Consider the following 22,624-nt stretch of genomic DNA (forward strand, 5'->3'; position numbering starts at 1 on the left):
AAGCCTTGTCTGTGAAACCAAGGATAATATAATCTCCCTGGTTAACAAAAATAGATGGACAAAATGTAGCCGACAGTAGGCTATATGCAATCAAAAGATAAATAGCCTAAGATTTAGTGTAGGCTAAGTCCAAACCACAGCTGACCTCGGTGTGAAAGTAAAATGATAGTTTAGAAAACAACTTGTAAAATCTATTCTAAACCTTTTTAAATGCTTTAAATATTTATACATTTTACGTTTTTATCATCTAAGTAACTATATGTTGTACTAATAAAAATAAAAATAAAGTTTGGTTTGGAAAACAATGCAACTTCTCCCTATTTCCGTTTGCCGGTGTTCTGCTTCCGGTCCGTCTCCTTTTTTAAAATTATATTATTATTCTTTATTATATACGCATACAGCGAACTTGAGTTTAAAATGAGCTCCGGTTCGACCTGTGCGGTATCTGGTTGTTACAATAACTCGAAAAAACTCAAGGTTTTTCAAGAAATTATCTGCATTGAACACCAACAAATCAGGCATGAATGTCCGTGCCCGGCGCCGTATGCATTGCACTGTATGCCGACTAAAGAGGAGAGGAAACTAGCTTGGCTCGCGGCTCTAAAATTAAAAAATCCTCCGAAGAGAGTTTATGTGTGTTCGTTTCATTTCGTCGATAAGAAGCCCACGGAGCTGCACCCGGACCCTGAGCTATACCTGGGTCACAGTCGACTTCAACAAGGCAAGCGGAAACTAATTCAGGAAGCTAACGGACTTGGTATGTTTACGGAATTAGATAATTTGATGTACATGTTTATAAGACATAAAAACATGATGTATAAGACTGTTACGGTATAACTTTTGTCTGTGATGACTTTTGTCTGTCTATTTTACTATTATTTGAGTGTGCTTTTCGTAGACGACGTTGCAACGTGGTTTCTGATACTTTTCTCAGCGCTTGTTGGGATGGACGAATTACAGTCGTTTGTGATTACAGGACGAGTTTTTTTTTTAATTATTATTATTTTATTGAAATTTGTGCAGAGGATTTTCATTTGCACGCCAGTTACTAATATTTAAAAATGTAATAGAAAATATTAAAATAGATAGATTAAATAGATTTTGTGAGCCGTAGAGCACCCCCTTTGACAGTGTTTTCTCATGCAGTTTGAAATGAGATAATAATAGTTGACAAGTTATCAGATGAAGTCTGGCAAAATCGCCCAGATTATGTTGGAGTGTTTTAGAATCGCGTTTAAGATTCAATAGCAAATATATAAATCAATGTACATTACTTTAAAACTTTTGCCAAACCTGAACTGGACATGAAGCAATTTGATTTAGGCCTACCTGAGTAAAATTTGTGTCTTGACATTTTAAACACTGATCTTCATATGGACCAAAATATATACTAATGGCAGGTTACCACTTTACAATAAGGTTCAATAGTTAACATGAGTTAATGCTTTAACTAACACCAACTAACCATGAGCAATAGATTTGTTCCAATACATCCAATCTTTGTTAACTTTATTTAATAAAATGACAGCTGTTCATTGTTAGTTCACAGTGCATTAACTAATGTTAACAGGATTTTAATAAAGTATTAGGAAATGTTGAAATTAACATTAACAAAGATTAATAAATGCTGTATAAATGCAGTTCATTATTAGATCATGCTAACTAATGTAGTTAACTTATGTTAACTAATTAACTCTATTGTAAAGTGTTACCATTCAGATTAATGTAATTTAATTGGAGAAAAAAATGTTTTTTTTAGCCTTTATTTAATCAGTTAAGTCACTTACAATCTAAATTAATTTTTACAATCACGTCATACCAAGAGGAAATTATGGTACAATTGATATTTAGGAGGTATTTTATAAATGTAATGGTTTTAATTTAAATATTTAAACATTTATTTATGTTGTCAGTCCTCCATAATATTTTCGCAATTTCTTTTATTGAAACAACATGATCTAGAATATTATATTTGAAAAGCTCTCCTTTTGCCTTTGCATTTTTATAGTCGTTAACTAATTTTGTAGCATAATAAGAAAGAAAGAAACATTTGGTTTGTTGTCTGACCATTTCATTGCTAAATATCCAAAAATGTGACTTGACATCATTGCCTTTACAAAAAAATGTACAGTAGGCCTATGATGATTCAACAGAATACAACAGTAGCTATTTAATCGTAAAACTATGGTTACGTAAGTAAATTCTTGTTATGGTGACTATGGTGTTTGGATGCTCTTCCTCATATAAATCTCCTCTTCATATGGGCCAGTGCGCCACTGCGCATGCGCACTGCGGTGTCTCGGGTCCATGTGTAGGCAGCAGCAGCGAGGATCTTTATTTGGCGACCAGAGCGGCAGCGGGCAGGGCAGATAGACAGTGAGGGGATCCCCGGGATAGTTTTACACCAAAATACTAGGGTAAAGAACAACAACCAGACGCGTGGAGGTCCCCCAGAAGACTAATAAGCGTTTCATCTTCTCAGTAAGTTCTTCTAAAGAGAGATTTAGTGATACTTGAGGGTTTCAGGGTGTTTTGACTTCACATTAGCTTTGCTAGCAACTGGACTGTTGAGTTAAACAGGGGATTTACAAACTTAACCATCAATTTCATCAAATAAATTTGACAGATTCCATCTAACTATATCGATACCGATACCGTGCGATATAATAATCAACTTTAGAGAAGAAACTGCTCAATTGTTTTCTGTTTAGGGGATATAAACTATTCATTTAGCTCGCCTGCTAATTGGACTTGATGAGTAAGTCAGCATTAGCTGATGTTAGCCGGGTTAGCTAACTAGTTTTGCTTCCTCAGCACTAAACTCACCGGGGTCTTATTTATTCAAGAATTGGGTTGTTGTTGCCACTGAGCTTTACCAAGCTCAAACTCCTTTTTAAACACTAGTTAAGAAATGTTGGATTTAGTCATTAGATTATCTGTCAGAAATTGATGTTTATGACCATTGTATTGGATTTGATTAATAGAGAGAAGTGGGTAGTAAAATGAATTAACCCATTTAATCCCATATTCTTCCAGATAAGTGGACATGTGAATTTTACTCTTTGAACACCCGAATGAAACACTTTTTATGTATTTTTCAAAGTTATGAAAGTATGTGTTTAATTCTTGCTCACAATTGAAACCAGTGGGAAACTACAGGGTTAAAATTGCTCAGTTGGTCAATAAGACCCAAGAACTTTGAAAACAATAAAGAAATTCTGTAAGGCAATTTTACTTTCACTTTGTTTTGGTTATTTTAACAGTACAGTACAGTTAATCAAAATGAGTCTCTGAGTTTCCCACTGGTCACAAATGTCTGTTTTCATTATGTATTGTTGTTATGATCTAAATGAGACAGCTCTCGTAATAATATTTTAATAACTGACCCTTTAAATATATATACTAAATGTGGTGGTATCAGTATCATGCCTTCCTTTGATACAGACATAATTCTTCATAGGGTGAAATTGGCCGTGTGATATTTACACCAGCCATGTAAAAGTGTTCATGTGAAACCAAGACGGCCTAAACTTTCATTTACAGTGTCCATTGATATTAGATGTTTCAATGGGTCTGAATGGGTTAAAGATTAAGAGTTGGTCTGCTTATTGTGTTCCCATCGTAATACGGTTTAAAAAATGTTGTCTGCCTGGTTTATGCTGTTAGATTTGTGACTAATAACATGTAAGTCGTCAGTTCAGAGGTTGAGACCAAGGTCAGGGTTCAGAGTTTCACTTGTTTAGGCTTGTTGTCATACCATTGATGTTACATGTAGTGCATCTCAATATGATGTTTTTGATATCATTTACACGCTACCATTCAAAAGGTTTGGGTCAGTAAAGAAATTAATACTTTTATTCTGCAAGGATGCATTAAATTAATCAAAAGTGACAGTAAAGACACTGATAATGTCACAAAAGATTTCCATTTCAAATAAATGCTGTTGTTTTGAACGGGTATCACCTTTACCTCAGAAATATTAGGACTAATCAAAATGTTTTCAAAATTGGTTATAATAAGAAATTTTTCTTGATCAGCAAATCAGCATATGATTTCTGAAGGATCATGTGACACTGAAGACTGGAGTAATGATGCTGAAAATTCAGCTTTGATCACAGGAATAAATATATAGAAAACAGTTCTTTTAAATTGTAATAATATTGCACAATATTCCTGTTTTTACTGTATTTGTGATCAAATAAATGCAGCCTTGGTGAGCAGAAGAGACTTTGTTCAAAAACATAAAATCTTACCAACCCCACACTTCTGAATGGTAGTGTTGTTGTTTAAAACAGTTTTAGATGAAAAATAGCATAAAGGATTTTGTGTTGTTTACATGCACACTTGTAATTATGTTCTAATATGTGAATCCAGTAAACGTACACCAACTGACCCAAGATGAATTTAGCATCTGTGTTGGTTATAAAATGGCAGTTGTTTAAATTCTGAGACTTTGGACTTGTTTAAAAGCGCAACTGACCGTCAGCTCTGATGATGTGTGATATCACATGATATCATGATGATCCTGCTGAAATACTTGTGCTGTTTCTCAAGGTGGAGCAGAGGTGTAGTTCAAGGTAGGTCTTCATGGGTGTGGTGGCTTATAAGATGTTTTTTTCTGAAGGATGACTTGAGGTGGCTTTTTGTAAATAGGGTGGGACCAATTTAGTGTCACAAGAAACCACTAAGTATAATCATAGTGCATAAAAAAAATGTGCAAACACTTCAATTTCGGCCATACCACACAGAATTTCCCAATATGCTTCTGTCATAATGTGCCGGGTGTTGTCGAATCCTTGCGTACCATGTTGAGTGTCTATTAGGCAACCAGTTAAGCCACTTTGCATCACTCATGTGAGTTGTAGTAGGCATGTCTCTCAATCTCATGCCATGCCAAGAACAAGCCTGAATACCAATGGGCTTCTCCTTCATAAGAGACTTGTTGAAAAATAATAGTTTTGTTTCCATGTATATTTAGCAGAAATGAGGGCTGGGATCCATTCATCATTACCTGAGAAACACACCAGAGCTGCTGTATCTGAGATGGTGGCTGCTGGTGAAGGGCTGGAGACTGATACATGTTCACTGCAATCTAGTGAGATCTTTTTACTGTTTTACCTCAACTTCCCTGATAACGTCGGATGAGGAAAGTCAGGGGAAGAGAGCTGGAGACTTATAGATGTGTAATATGAAGGACACACTAAAGCGTTTACATGGATTGATGAATTCGAAGCGATTGGGTTGATGTGCGTGTTTATGTCTCAAGCTTCAAAGCGGAATTGATTTTTCAAAATGCACACACTGCATGAATATACAGTTTCCCGCTGTTTACGCATGTTTATCTATTGTGGATCCTTACTAGGAGACGACAAACACATGAACTAGTTTATCGCACTGCTTATATTTATCAAGCAGTAAAAATTCCCATTGCCCAATGAGAGTCTGAAGGAGTGGTGGGACGTTGTCCTACTCCACTTCACAGACGATGAATGGAGGGAAATTTTAGAATGACACTTCATACAACAACAGCTTGTATTACGTGTGACAAATGTCATTACGCCATTTCCACAACATTGCACATGCGCAGTACTTTCCAGTTTCGTTTTTTTTTAATCTGATCAAGTGTTTACATGTCCTCTCAATCAGAACCACCCCATAGAATCCGAATGAAATTTCAATCGGATATGGCCAATTTATTCCGATTGACGTGGCTATGTGACTTTTATTCTACTGTTTTTTGAAAGACTTCTGTCCTGGCTATAGACCAGAAGTACATGCCATTGTATTAGCTACAGTTTGAGTGTTTCACTTTCAGCTGACTGTCATTATCAGTAAGGTGTGGTTTTGTGTAGGGGTTGCTCGCTGGTTTTCCTGGAAATCACCACCTTTTCGCAGGGTTCCTAAAAATGGAATTCTGAAACCAACTTGTCTATTACGTACTATTAACTGTTTATTACTTGTCAATTAATAGTAAATAGATCTGAATATATATTTTTCATTTTACAGCCATTACAGTTTTGAATTGGCGCAGTTAGGAAATAGTGTTTCTCTTTTGTGCATATTTTATCATTTGTGCATATTTTATCATTTGGTTATTGTTATTGGGTAAAAAAAAAATATGGTTGTTATTAATTTTATTATTATTATTATTATTATTATTATTATTGGGCATCGTTCATAATTATAATTTCCTGAATCTCAAAATCAAACTTCAAAGTATTTTGAGTTTCTGACTATTTGTATTTTGTAAGTTAAATCATATACAGTATACCATTAATGTATATCAACAGTATACATCAACAGGTGTGTAATTAAATACTTTTACGTTTGAATACTTTCTCATATCCAATTTAATATACAGACCAAGAGTTCTTGTGGCTTATTTGGTTTACGGATGTGTGTTTTTGCAACAACCTGATGATTCGAAGTTTCATGTATAGTGTTGTTGGAATGACCGGTGAAAATGGTTTGATCGTGCAGAAATTAGGTTAACTTTAACATAGCATACATAAAGCATGAAAAATTGTTGTAAAACTATTTCTAAAAAAATGTGTAACACCCTTTATTTCATAGATTTGTTTTTATTTTTAAGCCCCACCATGTAAGAGTTAAACTATAAATGCTAAGAATTGAATTAGTTTTGCTTCTAATTCTGATCATTTAGTTTTACACAGGCAGGATAAGCTTACTTAAGGACTTGTTTAGTAAGAATTTGCCAGAAAAAAAGTTTTATCATATTTAAATGTAAAACATCTTGTGTAATTTTAAACTGCTGAATTTCTCTTTTTTTTTTACATATTTTTATTTATTTATTTTTTATTATATTTATGCAACTCTTGTATAACTTGTAACTCAGCTCTTGCCATGAAAATAGTCTCAGCTGCTGACATGGCATTACAATTTCTACTTCTACTACTAGGCTACTACTGCCCAAGGAAGGTTTAGTAGAGCCCATAGTAAAGGTAAAAAGTCTGACTATAAATCAAGGCTAGTGAATTCAAGTTCTTGAATTTCAAAATCAAGTGGTAATCTTTTTTGGAAGAGAAGAGGAAAATTAAGTTGTCTTGAGTAATAAACTGCCGATTTATACATCAGACATGTTTTTTCCACCGTGCATTGAGTTGGGTAGGAAGGGGGCTTGTTATGAACCAAGAAGCTAATTCTGTGTTTTTCTAGTGTTTCTTCAGTTTTTTCCACTGTGTGTCAAAGCTGGACTTTGCTGACGCGGCAACTCTGGAACTCTCTGTGTGCCGTAGTGACATGAATACAGGAGTGAAGACTTATGGGTCCTCGCACACCTCGGACACATTGGGGCTTGTTTGTTTTCCCCTATATGTGCATTTTGCCCAAGCGTAAAAGAGATGTCAGCGATGATATTCTTGTCCTTGATATGGCTTGGGTCAATGTAATTTTGGGTTTTTGTTGCCCATCTTATTGTGCAAATTCTAAATCTTATCACTTGGAAAAGTTTTAGCACACCTCTCCTCAACAAACGGCATGATTTGTGGTATGTTACCATATATATACACCACAAATTAAGTTGCAGTTGCAAAGTTCAGAGTCATGTCTGAGGTAATACTCTTCAATATTTGATCAAAATGTAGAAGTGCAGAAGTTTTCAAGATCAGACCAAGCCTATCCACTTGTTTCCTCTGTCAGTTCTTTGTAGGTCGGGCTCTCGGGCCGACAGACCAGAGAGATTAACTGCAGAATCCGGCTGCCATTCAAAATAAGTGCTCCAATCTAAATTTAAGTCTTCAGCCGATTAGTTAAGTTTGACACCAGGATTATGAAGGTGAACTGACCGTATGGATTTGTTCATACATCCTGGATTTGTAACGATCAAATGGCAGTCCTAGACCTACAATTGTTGATTAGCTTAAACTAGTCTTAATAATTATAAATAATTGAGCTGGTTTGCGTTAAAAGTTTAGAAACTTTAGAAAAACATTAGTCTGTGTCTGTGAATGTGTTATGCAACAGTGCTTAAAAGGGATTGAATTTAGAGACCATTTTTTCCAGAGGGTTTTAATGTCTTCTTGCATGTTAATTAGGGATGCACTGATATGAAATCTTTGGCTAATCCGATAACCGATAATTCTTTATATTGGAAAGCCGATAACCGTTATATTGTCCGATAACTTGGGCTCGAGACTAACGGTGTCCTATCGTCCTTGGGACGATAGAAAATGTGTTTAGGACGAACAGAAATATTCTCCAGGAGGCCTACAGGACGAAAGACATTTTTTGTATGCGTGTTCAATTATTACTAGCCTATTAGACTAACTTGCTTAGAAAATGCCAAAATAAAGACCAAGCGCTGACTACAAACGGAGCGCGTCTTCTCATGCTGTTACTATAGCTACTATCACTGGTTGGCTACTCACCCGGAGATTTGTTCCGCGGAAACATCTATCAAATGGGTTAATGACATTGCAAATATGTTGCGCTGGTTGGTTAAACAACGGTAAGGTAAAACAGATTTAGCTCCAAGACAGCCCTTGCATCTCCTCCATCGAACCCGAGTAGGCCTACAATCCCCGAGTTTGATGCGAGTACAATTTTAATTGATTATTTGATTTTTATTAGTCATTGGATTGAAACAGTTTGCTAACTGCTTGCTACTAACTTACTAACGTTAGATAGCTAATTAGCGCTACCTCGGTTATGTGTGTATATTAGCTAAAGCTTACATTTAGATTTCAATATAATTTGTGGTCTTTTTTCTTAGTCAGTCATTTAGGGTGACCAGACTTTCACGTTTTCTGGGGACAGTCCCTGTTGTTGGTGCAGTGTTAATTTCGTTGACGAATAATTTCATTATTTTCGTCAACGATATTTCTCCCAGACGAAAACGAGACGATAACTAAATAAAAACTAGTTTTGAATGACAAAAACTATGACGAAAATCTACTGACATTTTCGTCAACGAATAAACTAGACAAAAATGTTAGATAGTGACGATTTGAGAAGCGATCCAGTCAGCAGAACTGATGTCTTGTGTTTGGGGTAGATGCGCACATTTGTACTGTAACGTGCTGATCTACCCAGCGGCACACGGGTTAACATGCGCTGCATGTCTCATGAAACGTTAAAAATTGTAAACGTCTGGGAGAATGAGTAGAGCAGACATATAGATCTGAATAAGAGTGACGATGACGCAAATAAAGAGCTCTATTCGGTACGGTTTTCTGTGTGCACACACCCGATTCGAAGCGTGCAGCCATGCACATAGACGCGCGCGATAGCCATGCACTATACTGCGCGCGAGTACTGAATTGAGCTCTCTTTTGTTTCTGAATGGACAAATACACACAACATTATGACAAAATGTCAGTTTTGGAGAGTATTCATGTAAACTATGTTGGTTATCTTAAACAGTTTTGAGTGTATCGGATGTGCATCAGTGCAATTGGATCCGCATGTCATGGACATGATCCTATGTCTTAAAGTGACAGTGGGTAATAAACCAAATGCGCTCTGTGTCCTTAATATTGATCAAGCAACAAAAGAAAGCGAAAAGCATCCACTGCTCGTTAATATCTTTAATAAGGATTTCATCATATTTAATTCATGCAAATAAATATGTCGTCTGCTGCTTGAAAGAATAAAGAATGATGTACTGTAAGTAGTTATAAAGAATGCATATATCATTAATTGAATAGAAGACTATTCTACTTTAGGAAAAGTGGTTTTATCTAATTTTAAGATATTTTTTAAGTCACAGTAGGTAAATCTGTATCTTTATTGCATGTTCAAACTTTAAAATATTTCATATTAACAGGTTAATAGATGTTTTCTCCAGAAGAATGTGGGTTTGGAAATTGTGAAATTCTAAATTAATGCATTACAATTAAACTAAACCCATTATATTTTAGTCCTCTGAATTGTTTTAGTTTTAGTCGACGAAATACAATAAGATTTTAGCCGACTAAATCTACAGTAGATCAACATTTTTATTTTGGGTCGGTTGATATTCACTTTAGGACGGTTCAAATGGTCTTTCAGGACGGTTCCAGGACGGAGGTGAAAAAAGTTAGTCTGGAGCCCTGGCCGATAAATCTAAATCAAAATTTGAATATAATTTTTAAGGAGCCTGATTACAAAAACTCGCCATTAAAATGTCCCAAGCACACAATTATAATGTTCTCATACATTTTTTATCTAGCCTCATTGAAATGTCATTGAAATGTGACCCAATTCCGATTTTTTTTGCTCATACGTGACACAGATCGGATGTGTTCTATGACCGTGTAAAAAGGAAAAAAACGCATGCATTCGGATATTTCGAGATCAGTTTCAGGCCTCATTCATATGTGGATATAAATCCGATATAAATCAGATATATGCCAATGCGACTGTCATGTAAACAAGCAGATCGGATTTTCTGAGGCATCAGGCAACGTCTCCGTGGTTTAATGACGAGAGCGACCCCGGTGCGCATCTGCAAACGTTGACCCAACATATCAAAGGTTGGCTCGCTAATCCTAAAATTTCGGACCCACTGCTCCTCGTTAAAGCCTGCCACAATATGCTCCCACCAGTCCTGCGATCTGTCTCACACACAATAACTGAAGCATATGCGCAGGCTGCAATTATGGCCTTTTACGTCCTCCTCTGCCTCAAAATCATGGTGATGTTTGGCGAACTTCACATATATCGTAGAGTTAGCACCATTTTGCATTCGTCCATCCATGCAAGAGAATTTAACCCTTTAAGCATGCACAATGTTGCAGATAGTATGGCAATTGTAAACACATGAATCGGATATGGGTCACAATTGAAAGAATGTGTAAACGGACAGTCAACAAAATCGGATAGGCTACAAATCAGAATTGGGCATCAAAACCTGCAGTGTAGACAAGGCCTATGACTGCACACTTAACTGTATTTTCCCCTTTTGAAGTGAATCAAATCAAAGTTCAATGCAAAGGGAGATATTTTCTTTTACAGAAATCGCTTTAAGGACTACAACAAACAGCTGGTAGGGACTACAACAAGCTTCTTCCCGGGTTGGTGACATCACAAACCATAACATTTGCATAAACTCTGCCCCCAGGGAACACACAACAAAGGGTTTGAGGGAATGTTGGGCTGCTTTAGAGAAGAGGAAGAGTTGTTGTCGCTGTTTTTTACACTCCGGAAAAAGATTGTCCTAAGGCTGACAAACGTAGAGAGGTTAAAATTTATTTTTAACACTGTTCCTGAACATTATCACCTCAATGTTTGTCTTTGCGTTGCACATTTTGCGGAGAACAGCTTCCAGAAGAGAGTACAATGAAGGCTATACGCACAAAAGATTCTCCTGAAAGACGTAGCCGTTCCCATTTTGTCTGGACAATCTGTTGTTTATAGATCACATCTTTTAAGTATGTCTTATTATTTGTAGTTGTGTTTTCTATTGACAGTCCCAATTATAAGCTTTATGTCGTTGCTATGATAGCTATGATGTAAATGAAGGGCAAAACTTTGCCTCCGCTAGCCTGCTAAGTAACATTACTGTATTGATGTAATGTTTACTTTAGCTTTTGTAAGCCCCTTAGGAAAACTGTCCAATCCTCTTGTTCATTAAGATTGTCAGGGTCTGAATCGGGCTCGAAATGGTTTGAAATTGACACAATCATTAATATTTACATCTGAGTAGAGCTCACAGTTATGAAGGGGTGTGACATTTCCTGAACGCGCTAAGCGCTGCCAATGACAACACACTGGGCCAGCTAAACAATCATAGCTCATTTCAGAAGGAGGAGCTTCATAGAAACAGGACCTAACGAAACGTCCGACCCAGATAGGGGAGATAGAAGCTGTAATAATGTAAAATATGTGCAAAATAATGTGTTTTTTGAACAATCAAGCATGAAAACATATTCTAGTACACCCCAAAAACAAAATCAAGACTTTCGTAAAAGGGCATAATGGAACCCCTTTAAAAGTTGGCACCCCATTTGAAAAAAACCCCGCAGCATTTATGCTGGGACGTTCAGCAACAAAACCGGTTTTAATTTGTTTGGGTGTAGTGATGGTGCTCAAAAGGGATGTATTTCCAAGAGAGTTTTTGTCTACATAATATGCTATTTTTTTGTGTTCAAAAACAGCTAGCGAGCAAGTAAAAAAAAAAAAGTTGGTATGCCAACATTTGTGCTGCCTAAAATGACATTTGTTTGAATGCATTTTGGCTATAGCAACATCAAGGGCGCAACTTTTCCAAAAGCATTGTTTTGCATTTGCAATTGGATGTTTCTTAGAGGGCGTTTAGAAAATAAGTATTCTGCCTTTTAAAATGTTTTTTAAAAATTACTTTTTACTTGACGCACCATCTTAAAAATGCAACACTCATGTGAATGTGTTTGACTATGGCTATAGCAGTCGTGCTTTAAAAGGGATTTAACCCAGTCAACTATGACTTTTCTGAAATGGTTTGACTGTCTTTTAGGATGCTCATTTAAAATTTTGAAGTTGAAAAAAAAAAATACAAGTTGACCTCACTAATCAACAAGTCATTGGTCGTGACCGTCCCCAGTAATTACTGGAAATTTTAACACACTTTGGTGCCCCATTGGTGGTTATTCTTATCTACCAATTTGACTATAGCTAACTGATCTGAAGACCAGTATTGTAAATGTGTGTGTTTGTCAGTGTACATTTGCACTCTAGTCTGTTTGAGATCACAGTGGGGGATGGGTATATGCGCGTGTGTGTGTGTGTGTGTGTGTGTGTGTGTGTGTGTGTGTGTGTGAGAGGGGGTGGCTGCTCACGACTGTTCTTACAGCACAAGTTATTCTTTGTGCCCACGTGAAAAGCAATCGGGTGTACTTTCTTTCTGTGTCGTCCTGTTGTTAGGGGGCACACCAGGTGGATCTTCCAGCAGATACAGGGTTAACAACGTCCATTTTGTTAGGTAACACCCTCGTGGCCTGATCTGTCTGTGGTGTTAAAATGGCAGGGCTTAACCCTTGATATGCAGGACTGGAGACGACAGAGGCACCTTTGGCTCAACCCTCTTGGCAGCCACTTCACCATTGTTGGATGACAAGATGAGCTAGTTGTTAGAGATCCAGAGGAACATCTGTAGTATGTTAGACTTACCTGGAACTTTGTTTTTCAGTGCTTATCTGATTGGTTTTTAGAAATGTGTTGGTGACTCAATCAGGAAGTCCTTCTGAACTAGGCTAGCTCTGTTAAAGCAACTCTACTGTCCTGGAAGCGCTTAGACTTGGGCACGCTAATCCTGTGCAGACTGGCCTGTGTCTTGGTTCTCATCTCTGTTTAGGGTGACCTGTGGTGTTGTTTTTCTAACTTGAGCATCGATTATATCGCTCATACTATAGTTAAAGGCCTGTGGTGAAAAATTAAAATCCAGTTTTTAATGTGGTTTATGTGTTGCTTTTAATATGCTTTAAGATAAACCATGTGGACATTCATAAGTCAACACCATTGTTGAGTATTTTCTCCTTAAAACGGCAGTGAACCAAAGACGGTTTGAAAACGCCCTGGTTCTCTACGTCACAAATATGTTGTAACCAATCCCATCAACGTGGGAGTGCCAAGAGAAGCCAGGTTAACCCGATATATTTTTCTTCTGATATGAAAAATACTTTATTATGTATATGATGTATATTACAATGTTATAATGTACTAGGCTATATGCCTTTCTCTACTGACGTTCTAAGTTGTTCAAAGCGTTTCTAAGGATACTGATTTTTAGAAGGCAGCTGTCTTACTTTGAAATGGCGAACAAGAACGTGGTCTATGTAACATTAGCAACACGTTATTAGTTGTTTGATAACGGAGTCAAGCAAAAGGCTAATCATATTAATTACTGTTATGTGTCCCTGTCCAACTTTGTAGAGAGCGATACATAAAACGCATTACCATTCTTATACGTTGACTTGTATAATTCACTCTTCCACTTCTTCTGAATCAGTTTCTGTTTCAAATATATATGGCTGAATTAAACCAGTATTTCCACTTGACATTGTGCAGCATTTACTACAGCAAAGTTGACTCAGTGGGGCTAATTTGCATATTCATGGATCATTAAACTTGATTTGAATCCATTAAATTCGTTTTAAGATTCGATAAGTAATTTGATAAGGATTTAATAACAGTAGCTCAGTTTTCAACTTGTTTTGGAGCACACATATACTTCACATACACCGTCTCAGACTAAAATGCATGTTTGAGTTTGAACTTGCAGTGACATATCATAAAATATGTGAGTTGATGTCTTAAGATCCACATAATGTTTTTTCTAAGGCACATTTATAAAAGGCACTTAAATGCCCTTATTGAACTAAAGCCTAATCCTGGCTTAATCTAAGCCCTGTCTGTGAAACCAGGCCTATAGGTATTATATTAAATATTTTTTTATACTTTTTTTCATGCTTCATATATTCTTTACAAAGAATATATTTTTATTTAAATGTATTTATTTATTATTTAAAATTTTTATTTTATTTTAATTATTTATTTATTGTAGCTTATTCTTATTGATGCTTTTACAGGTCATTCTTGCAATGTCAACCAGCTTGATAATTTTATCTAGTAAAATGAGAAGTTTAATAAGGTCCACAAGCAGAATTTGTCACAGAAAATCAAACGTGTACAGTTGCAGTAGGTCAAGTGACAATTTCGTCTTTCCTGGGCCAGCGGGTTGTCCTTATAGTTGACCAGCTGAATGTACCGATTCAGTTTGGGTTGTGTTGCCGCCATGCTGTGTTGTTGTATAGCACTAGCGATGCTATTGTCTTGCTCGGCCTGCGTCCTAAGGGCAGTCATTACATCAGACGACTCTTCTTCAGAAGGCCCCATGAGGATAGTCACCGCGCTCCCAGCTCGTCGTGGCGTGGCATGAACAGACATGTTTTTCACACAGCTCAAGACAATCCAATACACCGCTGTCGTGCTGTTTATGCTTTATCGAATGCAGACGTCACCTATATTTGAGTATTTCCTCAGTGTAATTGTTAGTAAACAAACAAATGCTCAACCTTTATGTGGCAAGTGGTTTTCATGATGTCTCAATCCAATTAGTAAAACCCAAACACTGATGTATAAATAATCCTCTGCATACTGTTTGTTGATATTAAAATATTAAGCTTCCTGTCTTGCGTCACACTGTGGTCCGTTTTAAGCTTCGGTTATATGAAAGTGAGGAAAATGTGTAGGTTGTTTTTTGATTCTTTGATTCTTTTTAAAAAAGGGTTTGGATTCTTCATTTCAAAACCTGTTGTTGTTGAGGCGCAAGTGTTGTATATATATGATGCCATCCGCTTCCCATGAGGCTGTGCAAGCCACGTGTCTGCAGCTTTAGCGACAAGCATCCATTTCCTAACCAGAACAAGTGGCTTGTGTATGACTCAACTGGTCGCTCAGAATGAAAACATGGCAGTCCGGTTCTCAGTATGACATTAAGTGGTGAAATTTTTGTTTTTGTTGTTGTCTTAGTTGGAGATCATTTGGGATTTAGTATGTACTTTTAAAAGTCTCTTTACTGTCATATGTTTATTATGTACAGCAAATACTCCTTTAAGCTAATGATTTTCTTGCCGATGGACATGTGATAGTGCAATGGGCTCGGCTGACTGCATTTCTAACTGACAGGATACATTGACAGGTTTGGTGACCTACTTTTAAGAACCCTGTCCAGTGTTCATTTACATGGACGATTATATCTGTGACCCCCCCCAAAAAATAAAAATAATTCAGGACAAACGACTGTTTATTTCACCAAAAATAACTTGATGGGAAACAGTACAGTTACTTAATACGGTTGTAATATAATTTCTCTTCTGCTCACCAAGGCTGCATTTATTTGATCAAAAATACATTACAAACAGTAATAATATGAAATATTATTACCATTTAAAATATATTTTTTTCTATTTCAATATATTTTAAAATGTAATTTATTGCAGTGATCAAAGCTGATTTTTCAGCATCACTACTCCAGTCTTCAGTCATTCAGAAATCATTCTAATATGTTGATTTGATGCTCAAGAAACAGTTGTGCTGCTTAATATTTTTGTGGAAACCGCGATACATTTTATTGTAAGATTCTTTGATAAATAGAGAGTTCAAAAGAACAGCGTTTATTTAAAGTAACAATATAAATATCTTTACTCTCAGTTATTTCATTAGTTTTGAGCAAGTTTGACTCAAGACCACCATAGTGTTGTAAGAAAAAGTTGATGCATCAAGAAAAAGGATTTTTATTGTTACATACTATAGCTTTGATTTTCTTCAGAATCTTGGCAATATTAGAAATTGGGGTTTCCAGGCCTAATAAAGCCTTGTAGTGCTATCTCTAAAAAGTGCTATCTCTAAAGAGTGCTATCTCTAAAAATCCTTGTTTGAAAACCACAAACAAATGTGAAAGTCATGGATCACGAGACACCGAAACTCTTTCAATTTCAAGGATTAAGATGATCAGATCCTACAGTTAGCATAAGCTTGTTTGGATCAACATGATCAAATGTGCTCTTAAAGTCGTTTGGTTTATTTACTACCTTTATTGTCGAGACCACTGTGGCGGTTGTTATTTTGCGAGCAACAAAGGGGCGGACACTTCCTCCTCATCTCTGAAAGACTTGTGTTTTGGAATGCGTGCGGCCCTTCCCCCCACTGGCAAAACTCCTGCGTCTGTGTGGCCGCATTCGCTGCCAGTCAGTCTCTTAAGGGGTTAAAAACCTGCTTCAGTCTCTCGGCTGCGTCCACCAACCGGTTCAGACTGGTTTTCAGGGGAAATGCTTTATGTGTCCCATGGAATCTTGGGAAGGGTCATGTGGAGCCTAGTGATGTAATGGCAGATGAGAGCAGGCCTGGGTGTTGAGTCAGCTGTCTTGCTATCAGATGGCTGATATCATATGTAAGACAGGTAGGTCGACACGTTTCGTATGTGCCTTGATGTACCCAAATGATGGATTTGCTTCCTGTAAAGTGGCTGTTGGGGTTTGAATGCATGTTTTAAACCTCACAGCCTGGCACAATTCAGGCTTCTGCTTGGTGCGATTCCTGCTCGAGGGCTTTGCTTCTGTGGTCTCTCTTTAAGAAATGCCACTTTTAAAAACTGTTGTTTGAGTTGTCTTGCTCAGGTACAAACATCATCATATAGCTGTAATTCTCGACCGGTTGTGACCCAAAATAGGGGTGCAGATCTGTTCTGAAAGGAAAAACTATGTCAAATGCAAGTAATCTTTTAAAGTTAGGGATGCTCATGATTAACTGGTCAACCGTTAACCAACAGTAAGAATTTTTACCAATAAATACTATGTTAAATGGTAGGGATGCACAATATATCGGTCACCATATCGGTATCGGCCGATATAAGTTATCGATATTGGCCAGGTAAGAACATTTGTCTGATATGTTAAAGCCGATAAATAATGGATTATTTCCTTCAGCTGATACACTTGAGATGCACACTGTTCACCATGATGGTTTTGAATTGCTTGAAATATGATTAAAATCACTTCAAAAAGGAAAATAAGGTTAAGTGCAGCGCAAGTCTGCCATATAGGGTACATACAGTTCTGAGATCATAATTGTGTTTGGGTCATGGCTTTTAATGGTGAGACATTTTTTTTTTAATCAGGCTCTCAAAAATTAGGATTTAGATTTATCGGCCAATATATCGGTTGTCGACTTTCAAATATAAAGAATTAGTGGTTATCGTTATCGGTAAAATTTTCAATAATGGTGCATCCCTATTTAATGGTTTAAAAAATTATTTAAGTCATTTTTAAAGTATTATTTAAAGGCTGCGTGGTTAAAAAATGCGATACACATAAAATTGTGTTGTTTTTTTTTGAGGAAAAAACAGCCACATATGTCACATTTTATTATTACATTCAGGACTAATGTAAAATACCGGTAAATAAAGTGAAATGTTTACAAACTTAATAAACATTATGATAGGCTTTTAAGCTCCCCTCATTCTACAAAAAATCCTTTAAATTTAGCGGTATTCAGAATCAGAACAGAACAGAATGAAAAACATAAGTGGCTATATAAACTTAAGCCAAAACTAATTAATTTCAAGTAAAACTGAAACCGCCGTTGGGCTCACGTAGAGTCTATCATTCGGCACAAATCCAAATGCTTACATTCGCGATGTGTTTGGATACTAAACATATTTGTTATGTGAACTAGGCTTTGTACCTCACTCGCGTATAAGTATCGACATAAAACATCATACTTCACATGCACAGAAATGTGTTTGGCATCACACCACTGTGGGATTGTGGTCAGGCTGAACACCACAGATTGTACTGAGGACTAATTTAGTATTAATTTGTAATATAAAGTATTAATATACTAATTTAAATTGAGCACAGTGTAACTTTTATATGCTTGGTTGACTATTTTATTTTGATAATGAACAGCCTGCGATGTCAAGTTAGCACTTGAGTCGTCTGCAATGTTTCATGTGTTGAATTCTTGGCTGTTATAAGCCAAGCGACATTTAGAAACTAAACATTCAAACTATAAAGACAATTCTGGAGTTGTTCTAAAGCAAGCAGCGGGGGAAACATCACAACAAATATTATGTATTTATTCTAGTGGTAGTAGTAGTAAAATATATATTTTTTACTTATTCCACAAAACATTAAACAAATTAATTTTCTAAAAATATTTATTTTTAATAGTAAAATTATTTATTTTTTTATTTATTCTATGAGTAATATTATGTTATTCTGTAATTTATTATTATATTATATTATTGCTTTGTTTTTGTTTTTTATATATTTTTGTTTAATCTAGACATCAAGTGGCAACCCAAAACGGTATCAAAATTCTTTGAGTAAAAATCTGGTTCCTTGATATGGTATAATTATGTATTAGTGATAGATTTCAAAGTTCAAAATAACAGCATTTATTGGAAATAGAAGACATTATAAATGTCTTTAAAGTCTCTCGACCAATTTAATTGTTTTAAATGTTTTTTTCAAACAAGTTTAAAGTTGACGCATCAAGAAAAAGGAGTGTTTTGTTACATAACTTAGATTTGATGTTCCTCAGAATCCTGGTGGAAATATTGGAAATTGTTTTAAAAAAAGGATTTTTCTAAAGTTAAAATATACATTTCTACTCTTAAATATTTTTTCACCTATAAGTTGTGAGTTCAATCTCAACAAATGGGAAAATCATGAATCATATACATGTATATTGATATTGTTTTTAGTCATTGTAGTGTACAGTTTTAGTCCATTTTTAGATTATTAGCAATGGCATCAGATGATCCAGTTCACATCCTGTGTGAACGCCACATAAAACGCATCTGTTCAGGCTCTCTACATATTATCATTTCCTAAGTTTATCAGTATTGTTGAAAAAAAGCATAATTGTGAATTGACCAAATATTGTGTAAAATATGCATTCATTGTTTTAGCACTTGTGTGTACATATTATTTGTCATTAAGACAAATTACACTATATAATATAATAGTCTATCTGGCTGAATTTGCTTGACTCTGATGTTGTTTTACAGGTGAGAAGATGTCGGAAGAGGCGGTGCGTCAGACTCGTAGTCAGAAGCGGGCTCTGGAGCGAGATGCCCCTTCTTCGGAGGCTGACTTGAAAAAGGTCAAGCTGGAGAGAGGAGAACTGGGAGCTGTAGATGGACTGAAGACCAAAAGTGAACAGGCCAGCAAGGTGGCTAACATCCTGCGGGCTGGGGAGGTGAAGGCCACCATCAAGGTGGAGGTACAGACCAGCGACGAGCCTGTGGACATGAGCACATCTAAGAGGTAGACCACAGGTCGAACATAAGTGTGTATTTTTATCCCCAAAACTCCTTTAATGAAACACCAAAGCTTCTTGATCTTAGGTAGTCATGACCTGTGAACTGGAGAATTAGCTTGATCTTGGTCCTGCCGTTTCTCTTTTGTGTTTGTGCCGAGGGCTGTTAACCTCAGGCTGCTCCGCTGAGACTTCCTGCTAGTAGTTCTGAATATAAAGCATCTGCTAAATGCAAAGTAAACAAGGTATCAAGTAGATGCAAAAGAGAACGGCCCGAGTTCAGTCTGGTGCCGCTTCTGCTTTGCTGGTTTTAAGGCCTCGTTTATATAACATGCGTACGATTCAAGTTTAACTTGAATTCCACGAATTTGGTGCAACATTGAAAAATAACAACTTGGGATTTATAAAGTCAGAAACCATGCAAAAAACCATGTTCAGTGAAGTTAAGTGATGCAGATAAAAGACTAAGTGCATAAATGGGAGAACAATATTAATACGTTACCATTTTACAGCAAGGTTCAATTAAATAGCATTAGTCATTTCAATAAGTTTTATGAACTAACAACTTTTGCAGAATATATTATTCTAATTTAATAATAAACACTACCATTCAGAAGGTTCTGGTTGATTTCGAATGTTTTTTAAAATAATTCACTTGTGGCTTAAGGCTGCATTCATTTGATCAAAAATACAGTAAAAGAGTAATATTTTGAATATTATTGCAATTAAAAAAATTGTATTTTAACCAATTTAAAATGTAATTTATTCATGTGATCAAAGCTGAATTTTTAGCATCATTACTCCTGTCTTCAATGTCACAAGATCCTTCAGAAATCATTCTAATGTGATTTTCTTCCTAAGAAACATTTTGAATGTATGTCCACATTACCATTACTATTTTTGTTTTTGAAAGAAGTTTCTTCTGCTCATCAAGGCTGCATTTATTTGATCAAAAATACAGTTAAAACAGTAATATTGTAAAATATTATAACAATTTAAAATAACGGTTTTCCATTTTAATATACTTTAAAATATAATTTATTCCTGTGATCAAAGCTGAATTTTCAGCATCATTACTCCAGTCTTCAGTGTCACATGATCCTTCAGGAATCATTCTGATATGATGATGTATTGTCAAAGTTGGAATCAGTTGTGCTGCCTAATATTTTTTATAACCTGTGATTAGGGCTGGGCGATAAATCGATTTTATCGATTAACTCGAATGTGTAGTTTACGCCGATTTTTTTGAATGAAAATCGGTTTTCTCTTTAACAACCGCCGACGCTCCCATCTGGGTTCCCGTAGTTCCGACCGGGCTCAGCGCTTGCCATGATAGAGATACACAAACATGGCAAATGAACAAGACCGCGGCAGCAGAGGCCAACCCGCCGAAAACATACAAGCTGAATCTGCAGGGCCGCCAACTCTCACGAATTCACTGTGAGAGACGCACTTTTGTCACTTTTTATACGCTCTCACGCCACACATCCCTTTTCTCACGCAGAGAAAAATCGCTAAGCAAAGAGGACACTGACACCGACAGACAAGACAGAGCAGGTTAATGTTGATATGAAACAGATTCTCAGCTCTCAGATTCTGTCAATTTTATTACGAAATTCAAACAATAAACACCGTTTTGGCGCTTGTAAATGTGACGTGAGAGAACGCTGACAGATCTCAGTTCAAGCGGCACGTGAACCGAACATCTGTTACTCTTTACTACCAACTTACCGAGATGTAATAAAATCGATCGATCAGTTTTTTTCAACCGCGGAAAGATGTCCACAAAACAGCTGGAGAACAACATATGCCACGTAACGCTACATTTACCTCAGGAATCCCTTTTAATGACCCATAGCACGCATGTGGACTTAAAATAATTGCTATAGAGAGGAGTATTTTGCTAAATATGATAACTATATTACACATTCATTGTATTTTTACCTATATCATTAAAATAGTATAACGTTGTTATTATAAAAAACGCATTATATTTAATTTGAGTTAGTTTTAACCTTTAATAATACCAGCTGACAGGGCTCTCTGTATGTTTACAGCATTAGGTGAATTTCTTTTTTTTTGAGAACAATTAACAACACATTAACGTATCTACCATACCTTATATTTATCCAAACGAATTGATATTGAATCAAGATCAGAATCAATTCACAAGAATTGAATTGAAATTGTGAAATTTGTGTTAAGCAATAATAAAAACACTAGCATACCAGTCATAATGTTTACATGGTTAATTAACTTAATAAAATTGTTTAGTTACCAAATAATTTGACAATCACAATACACTCATTGTGATGCAAGTTTTTTGTTTTTTTACACATCCCCCCAATCCCAATCCACCCATTTTATTTTGTTACATTTTCAATGTTTTCCAAGACAGGGCCTGTCCTCTTGTCTTTTTGGCTTGTTGTTTCCGATTGTACTTTAATCCAGATCAAATCCCAGAAGGGAATATTAAAACAAAATAAAGTTAAAACTTGTTTTGAACAATTTCTTTGTAATCTGCAGATTGATTTTAAGTAGGGAGAGAAAAAAAATCGATTTAAATCGTAAATCGGACTTTTTGTGAAAAAATCGGGGATTTTTTTTTAGGCCATATCGCCCAGCCCTACCTGTGATACTTTTTTCAGGATTTGAAAACAATGATGAACAAATAAAAGAAACAAACAAACAGCATTTATTTAAAATAGAAATCTTTTGTAACAATATACACTACCGTTCAAAAGTTTGTAAAAAGTTTCTTTTCTTTTTTTTTTAAAGAAATTAATACTTTTATTAAGCAAGGATGTTAAATTGACAAAAGTGATAAAGATTTATATTGTTAGATAAGATTTCTATTAGGAAAAATGCTTCTAAAAGTTCTTTT

At 35.9% G+C, this 22,624-nt stretch overlaps 1 protein-coding gene across 7 annotated transcripts in view; it reads left to right on the top strand.

Annotated features, from left to right (window-relative positions):
* The first annotated feature begins 334 nt into the window (after window positions 1–334).
* The window catches only part of gatad2ab (GATA zinc finger domain containing 2Ab), a 31,911-nt gene continuing 9,621 nt past the window's right edge, over window positions 335–22,624 (top strand). Inside the window, exons 1-3 of one of the 7 annotated variants that reach the window (XM_077226547.1) lie at window positions 2,322–2,481; window positions 4,979–5,095; window positions 19,490–19,748. In XM_077226547.1, the coding sequence (XP_077082662.1) occupies window positions 4,984–5,095; window positions 19,490–19,748 (371 nt within the window). In that variant the 5' untranslated portion in view covers window positions 2,322–2,481; window positions 4,979–4,983. Of the gene's footprint in view, window positions 758–2,291; window positions 2,482–4,978; window positions 5,096–16,442; window positions 16,877–19,489; window positions 19,749–22,624 lie in introns of those variants that run through there. The other 6 variants (XM_077226546.1, XM_077226545.1, XM_077226550.1 and 3 more) reach the window with 6 other exon arrangements.

Source organism: Siphateles boraxobius, unplaced genomic scaffold (assembly GCF_051911475.1).
Source record: "Siphateles boraxobius isolate OS27281-9 unplaced genomic scaffold, OSU_SipBor_1 13, whole genome shotgun sequence".
NCBI classification, from domain to species: domain Eukaryota; kingdom Metazoa; phylum Chordata; class Actinopteri; order Cypriniformes; family Leuciscidae; genus Siphateles; species Siphateles boraxobius.